This window comes from Trifolium pratense, linkage group LG2, assembly GCF_020283565.1.
Source record: "Trifolium pratense cultivar HEN17-A07 linkage group LG2, ARS_RC_1.1, whole genome shotgun sequence".
In the NCBI taxonomy this organism is placed as follows: domain Eukaryota; kingdom Viridiplantae; phylum Streptophyta; class Magnoliopsida; order Fabales; family Fabaceae; genus Trifolium; species Trifolium pratense.
In genome coordinates, this window is record NC_060060.1 from 52,787,062 (window position 1) to 52,795,076 (window position 8,015).

Here is an 8,015-nt window from a genome sequence, read left to right on the forward strand (position 1 = left end):
ATATGGTACATGGTCATTGATCCGAGATAGATCGAACACAGCCGGAGTGACTGAGGCGCAGAAAAAGATGGATGTGTACTTCTTGGTAGGTTGTTTGCACCTCAAATACTTTGACGTTTAAGTAAGTTTTGATTGAGACGAGTGTGAGATTTAACATAATTGGATCTCACGTGTACCTTTCTCTCGCCGCATAGATTCTTATCCGGCAAGTTTTTCAAGAGAAGTGGATAAAAAACTTGTCAAGGGATTCACGCCGTAATCACCGGATCACCATATCATACGGTGATTGATTACTTTATCAGTAACATGTGCGTGTAAGGTTTATAAGTAGGGTCAATTCTATCACCTTACAAGTCGAAAATTGACTTGGACATAATTCAATCCTACAAAAACGATAAGATTGTATTAAGTTTAATCCAACAAAATCGACTTATAATTAAGATGAGAATTGTATGTATTTATAAACTCATATTCACGTTACTTTACATCTAATACCAAGCTTATGAAATGATCATAGTATTACTTATCAGCTATGCAATATTATCTATAATTTGTTGCTTAAATATTTGAGTCTATGTTTTAATAGAGTCTATTTTGTTATAATATTTGAAATCAACAAGGGAAAAAAAAAGTCATTAGATTCCATCTCAGCACATTTTATTTTCCTGCGCAGTTGACGCTCATGCATGTGTTATCTCGTCAGGCCATTTAGGGTTCTTTCTAAACAATTAATTAATATGATGAACAATTGTCACAATTAATTCCCCTGCTATCTCATCCCATCACTATGTAATGCTAGATAAGGCATCATATACATTAATCGTTTATGTAGTTAATTACCACTCATATGGATCACGATGTTAAATTGCAGTGGGAAATAAATTATATACATGGATATTAATGTTGGTGAATGGTGAAGGAATGGCATATAATAAATGATGTTTGTGTAATGTTTTAGAAAGCAGAAACCTACTTCAACGGCCATAGCTAAAACTATAATAGTAATAATAATAAGTTGAAATTCACTAATAATGTAGGGTCTACTTGCTGTAACTCACTAACTCAAAGAGTATTCACACTACATATAGTAATGCAAATTACCACCAAAAAAAAAAAGAAAAAAGAAAAATCATCTATGCAAGTGTCGGCACAAAGTTAATTTTTGATTAAAAATCAACATTCTAAAACACTTAACTATTTAGAACTATCAATTTTGAATAAATCAAGTACTATTAAATTGATGACATGACATGGAATGAAGTACTAGCTTACTTGTAAAATTACCATAACAAAAATACTTAAAATTTGTCTTATCAAGAATGATTACCTTAATTAAATCATGCAAATCTTGGGTTTATGAACCAAATATTTATTTATTTAATGATGCACAAATTTCCATTTTGTTCCCTATATATAGTATAAACTGTCTTAACATTTCTTCATAAAAAAAAAATCATACTCTACCTTCTCTCTTTCTTCAAAATTAAGGGTAGTTCAAGAAGTTATGGCACTTCCACTCTCATTCATTCTTCTCTTATTACTTCTTGTACCTCCCTTCATTCAATCCACCCCACTTCAAGATCCTGAATTAATAGTCCATCAAGTACAAAAGTAAGTAACTATATATATACTATATAACATATTTTTAATGTTGTTTTTATTCTTCTCTTATTATTATATATGATATGATATATTAAAATGTTTGTTTTTATGTTTTGTATAGGAGTATTAATGATTCAAGAAGAAACTTGGCATTTCTTTCTTGTGGAAGTGGCAACCCAATTGATGATTGTTGGAGATGTGATCAAAATTGGGAAAAGAATCGACAACGATTAGCGGATTGTTCGATTGGATTTGGAAAGCATGCAATTGGTGGTAGAGATGGTAAAATATATGTAGTAACTGACCCTGGTGATCATCCAGTGACACCAAAGCCAGGAACATTAAGATATGGTGTTATTCAAGAAGAACCATTATGGATAATCTTCAAACGTGATATGGTGATTAAGCTTAAACAAGAATTAATGATGAATTCATTCAAAACTATTGATGGTAGAGGAACAAATGTACACATTGCTGGTGGACCTTGTATAACTATACAATTTGTGACAAATATTATTATTCATGGGATTAATGTACATGATTGTAAAAGAGGTGGAAATGCTTATGTTAGAGATTCACCTACACATTATGGTTTTAGGACACTTTCTGATGGTGATGGTATTTCTGTTTTTGGTGGAAGTCATGTTTGGATTGATCATGTTTCTCTCTCTAATTGTAGAGATGGATTAATTGATGTTATTCATGGATCAACAGCTATTACTATTTCTAATAATTTTATGACTCATCATAATAAGGTTATGCTTTTGGGTCATAGTGATAGTTTCACTAGAGATAAGAATATGCAAGTTACTATTGCTTTTAACCATTTTGGAGAAGGGCTAGTTCAAAGAATGCCAAGGTAACACTAACAACTTCTCTTGTCTCTTGAATTATATATAGATTATACTATTAAGTTTTTATTAGGGGTAGGGTAGCTTAAATTTCTGACTTTTTTTAACATAATGTTTGTTACATTTTGTAGATGTAGGCATGGATATTTTCATGTGGTGAACAATGACTATACACATTGGCAAATGTATGCTATAGGTGGAAGTGCTAATCCAACTATCAACAGCCAAGGCAATAGATTTCTTGCTCCCAATGATAATACCTTCAAAGAGGTTAGATCCATAGACCAAAATAAAATATACCTCTTTAACTCATTATTGCATACTACTCTCTTTGGCCGTTTTTATCTGTGAAAAAATAACTTTTTAGGCTTATTGGAAAACTGATGTATCATGGTCTATATAGACCAGTTACATCAGTTAGACCAGATGCACCAGTTTTTCAATGAACATAAAGTTGTGTTTTGCTTATAAAGGTGACCGGGGGAATACTATTTTAGGATATTAGTTCAACGTAATTCAATCATACTAAATCATCTTATAAGGGCTCTAAACGTTTTTTTTTTATAACGGTGACATTAAATGGTCATTTTACGACTATTTCCACTGAGCTGACATCTGATTGACAGGTGACGAAGCGTGAGAATGCAGGACAGAGTAAATGGAAGAATTGGAATTGGAGATCAAGTGGTGATTTGTTGTTAAATGGTGCATTTTTTAGGCCATCAGGAGCAGGTTCATCATCAAGCTATGCAAGAGCATCTAGTTTAGCAGCAAAACCATCTTCTGTAGTAGCTTCTATCACTGCATCAGCTGGATCACTAAACTGCAGAAAGGGATCACGTTGCTGAAATCAAAAGCCTAAAATTATATTACTTTAGAAATAAAGGCAAGAATTATTAATATGCCAAGACAACTGTATCTATCTACTTTTGAAAACAAAAACAAAAGTGACTCAACTTTTTTTGTATATTGAACTTTTTGGACATTTTGTTTTGTAACTACAACCTTAGCTTGTGTCTAAAACAAAGACTATGTAACATGATATAGTTGATAGATACAAGTTATAGAGTTGATATAATTATATGTTTAATTCAATGAAATGCTCTCACTTTTGATGATCAAAGGCGTGTTTATTGTCTAACTTGTGTCAATCTCTGATACAGACGCATGTAGTTATATTTAATTATATCATTTTCTTTAATTATTATTAAAGTGTTGCCGTGTTAAAATGCGTAAGTGGTTAATAGATGAAATGTTTATAAGTTTTTTATCAGTGGATAAAGAAAATAATGTGATTGGATCATGTGGAGGGTACCCCTTGCATCACATGGAGTGGAAGGGAAACTCAATTATCTGTCATTTTGGTAATTGGAACCATGAAGATCATGGAAGGGGACCCATAAGCATCTTAATGAATTGTGTCAGCATTGATGAATTTGAGACTTTTTCTCTGACATGCAATGCAATACAACAAATAATCTTTTTGAAAATCAATTAATAAAGGATATAAGGTGACAATGATTAAGTTTGTGTCACAGACAAGAAACTGTTGTCATAAATGTCACACACTGATTTTCAAAGTATAGTATGCTGCAATGCTAAATGAAATTTTTGGCATTTAAGCTAATATAGATTTGTCATTTTTTGTCTTCTGTCTATTTTAATTAAGTCTAGATCGGTACTAATAAGGATGGATCATAGGCACCTGACTTATTTGATGGTTACAGTTCTTAACTATATGTGATTATTTAATAGCACAGTTAAGTTATTGGTTGATTGTTTTCCTTCTGCTTGTTGATTGAATGTGATTATTTGTTTATGTTTTTTTATTTTTGACGAAAAAGTAGTTACAGCATTTCATTGATTAAAATGTGTTTCACATAATTTGTGATATCAACCAGAATTTGAACAGTAGCTAAAGATGGGGCCGCTGTAGTAAGGGCGTGAGCAATTTCATTTGCTTGTTTCCTTACAAACTCAACACTAGAGTTTACATAAAAAGAGGAAAAAAGAACTTTACAATGTTGAATAATAGCACCGAACTCCGTAAAGTCTTTGAAAACTATCAACCACCAAAATCAACCGGACCCAAATTGAGTTAATGCACCCATCGTAAAGTAGAGAGAAAATCAAGAGCTTCTCCAACATGAATTTCACATTTTGGTTCAACTCATTCAGTTTTAGCAGGAATAAAAGCACATGTCTCATCGCGTCTACAAATACCAATATCAATGTGATTGTAATTAGATGGGAATGCAGCATCTATATTGCATTTGATTTTCCTCGGAGATGGTTTTTTTCCACTTAATTACATTCATCTTCATTTTAGTATGCACATCTACTGAAATAGATATTTTAAAAACTTATAATTAGATATTTTAACATGTAACTAGGAAGACTAATAAGGATTGGTTCAAATGTTGAGGGGGTCATACTTTTTAAACAACTAGTAGCATATTCAACCTTCAAGAAAATTCGGTTAAAAAAGAAAATTTACTTTGGGCCCATTATAAATTTTCTGACGGAGATTAATTCTCATTAAATGGTAGAAATTTCGTGTGTTAAAAAATTATAAAACTACTTATTCTTTATAATTATAAAATTACTCTTTAAACCTTATCTTTCTATACTACTCTTTTACTTCATTTTGGTTGGATGGTTGATGTCATGTATTAATTGCCCCACGGGTTTGTCCTAAAACATGTTGGCAACCAACAAGTTCGGATTCTTTCCCTATGCTTAAGGGTGGTCTGGTCTGTTTGTTCCATGTATTGCCCCCAAACCCCAAGATCCAAGGCTTAGAGGTAAACTTGCTACTACTTTTTTTTTTCTTTTCATTCTAAACAAAATTTTTACTATAATTCATTCTATTTACTTTCCATGTTAATAACTGAAGGTAGAAGAGATTTTATATAAACTATAAAATTTTAACAATTTTAATAAATGATGAGTTTTTTTTTATCAAGTAGCTAAGTGGTTACAATTTTATCCCATAAAATAAATAAGTGGAATATCGAATTAAAACCTCACATTTGTATACCGATGTCCCTACTGAACTATTTTTTTTTTTTAAAACAAAACCCATATTATTAAAACAACTGCAAAATAGGGCCCATATTTTTTGGATATAGAATTTATTTTTTTTATGAAAAGGGAAATTATGTTTGTACATCAAAAAATTGTTGTCAAGTGATTTTAGTGTGTATTTTTAAAATGTGTATAAGGTGTAAAAGATTAAAATAAAAAAATGATAAGGATAAATATATACGATATCACATATGATGCCAATATCTAAGCAAAAAAAAATATGATGTCAATATTTTAATATTAAAATAAGTTAAAAATTCCGGGGAAAAAAGAAGCTTTCCCAAATTGGTCACCACTTCCAAGGCCCTTTTAATCTTCACTGTTTTGGGCCCTCTCAAAGGCGCTCTTGTTAAGAAACTTTTTCTTCCCCCCCCCCCCCCCCCCCCCCCCCCCCACACATTTCTTTTATACCTCCAATAATCCTGTTTTGCCACTTGACTTTTGGTTTGCAAAACTTCGGTTTATAGAAACCGGAATTTCCAATCAAAAACTCTCTTTCAAAAATTTTCGTTTTTCCTTGGATTTGTGGCTTAAAATCAATATTGGAACATTGGCTAAATGTTTGTACACTCATTAAGGCTCAAACATAAGGTAATTATCACTAACACCTTCACTGTTGTAACTAAACACATCAGTTGCATTTCTGTTTCTATATTACAAAACTTCGGTTTCTATAAATCGAAATTTTCAAAAGTTTAAATATTTCTATGAAGAAATTTAATTCATTCAATTAAAGAGAAAAAAAAGAGAGGGATTGAATCAAGCGTTGGATCTTGTCATGGATGATTTGAAAAAAGAATCAATTAGTTTAAGTATGCAACTGAAAAACAATTGAAAATTTCGGTTTCTAAAAACGGAAATTTAAATATTTCGGTACGTAAAAATTGAAGTCAACATTTTAGGGTTAAAAAAGGTAAATTGGGGGTATAAAAGAAACGTGGGGCCAGAAGAGAAATTTTCCCTTGTAATTCCATGGTAGGATGGCATATATGTCGAAATACATCTATTATTTATGAATGTACTATGTTTAAATAAGTTGTAATAAAAAAATTATGTTATTAATGTGTATGTTATTAAAAGTAGGCATAATTAATTAAATGGTCCCTTAAAGAAGAAAAAAATCCGAATTGGTCTCTTATTGATATCACGTTTGACACATTGGTCTATTTCGTTAATTTATTAACACCAAATATATTAGGTGGACCAACATTACATGTGGTCCACCATAGATCTTAATAAATCATTTAATCTTAACCTTTGATTCTTTTGTCAAAATAGTAACCATTGGATTTTGTATGTACACCATCAACAACTATTTTTTCTCTCCATTTCTTCATCTTCTTCAATGGACTCACCATGAACACACCATTGAAGCTCCAATGGAGCTTTCACAAAAAAAAACTTCAATCGACCTCAAAAATCACAAAAGAATACACAAATTTGCTTGATTTTTCGCACTGGTCATGAATCTATGCTTAGATTTCACAGTGGAGGCTTATATTTTGAAAATCGAAACAACAACTTAAGAACATAAAAATGACCAAAACATGATTCAAGCAAACCCACGCAAAATTAACGGTTGGAAAAGTTTCAGAACGTGATATTGAACATTAATCAACCAATATTTACTTGGTTTAAGCTTGAGAAGGAAATTGAAGAGACATATTGAGGAAGAAGATGATGTAGAAAAATTGAGGAAGAAGATGAATTTTTGGGTTTGTTTGAAGGTTGATTGAAGATTTGAGTATATTTGTTTGAATGGAGGAAGAAGATGAAGAAGAGAGGAGGAAGAAGATGAACATTGTTTTTTTGCACCATTTAACGTTTTTTGTCAAAAACTAACGGAAATGACCAAAATGACTAACGGAGATGTCTTTAAGGGACCAATCTGGACCTTTTTTTCTTTAAGGGACCATTGTGAAACCTAAAATATCTTTAAGGGACTATTTGACTAATTAAGCCTTAAAAGTAAAACACTCCTAAACAAATAATTGATGTAAGTTAGCAGTTTCTATAAGCATTTTTTTTTTTTTGATAAATTTCTATAAGCATTTGTTAATTCACGTTTTTTTTTTTTTTTGAGTCAAATAAGTAAATAGTCCCTATCTTTTTCAAGGTTTTGGTTTTAATCTCTAAAGATTTTTTCACATTTTTTGGTCCCTGAAAAATTTTCTATCATAATTTTTGGTCCCTACTTTTAATCAAGCTCTTATATACTTTCACATGTTTGAATGATTTTTTGCATGCATGTTTATAATATTATAAGAACATCTACGATAAAAATTTAGAAAGTTTTTAACATAAGATGAATTATTTATGAATTTTTATGTGAAAAAAACTAAAAACTTCATATTTAATTCATCTTTTGTTAAAAAAAACTAAAATTTTGCAAGAGAGATTAATATAATGTACTAAACATGACCACAGAAAAAATAAATTAAAATTTTGAATGATATACACGAGTTGAATCAAAAG

At 30.8% G+C, this 8,015-nt stretch overlaps 1 protein-coding gene across 1 annotated transcript; it reads left to right on the forward strand.

The window, feature by feature from the left end:
• Positions 1-1,250: 1,250 nt before the first annotated feature.
• On the forward strand, positions 1,251-3,571 carry LOC123910305 (probable pectate lyase 5). The gene is made up of 4 exons (XM_045961402.1): positions 1,251-1,611; positions 1,724-2,461; positions 2,585-2,723; positions 3,080-3,571. The coding sequence occupies exons 1-4, from the start codon at positions 1,505-1,507 to the stop codon at positions 3,299-3,301; spliced, it is 1,206 nt and encodes a 401-aa protein (XP_045817358.1). The 5' UTR covers positions 1,251-1,504; the 3' UTR covers positions 3,302-3,571.
• The last annotated feature ends 4,444 nt before the right edge of the window (positions 3,572-8,015 follow it).

What these genes read in the sequence shown, in the direction of transcription:
- LOC123910305 (XM_045961402.1), top strand. Translation starts at nt 1,505, where the DNA reads ATGGCACTTCCACTCTCATTCATTCTTCTCTTATTACTTCTTGTACCT. An exon ending in ATAGTCCATCAAGTACAAAA is followed by an intron (nt 1,612 to 1,723) that starts GTAAGTAACTAT and finishes TGTTTTGTATAG; the next exon opens with GAGTATTAATGATTCAAGAA. An exon ending in ATGATAATACCTTCAAAGAG is followed by an intron (nt 2,724 to 3,079) that starts GTTAGATCCATA and finishes TCTGATTGACAG; the next exon opens with GTGACGAAGCGTGAGAATGC.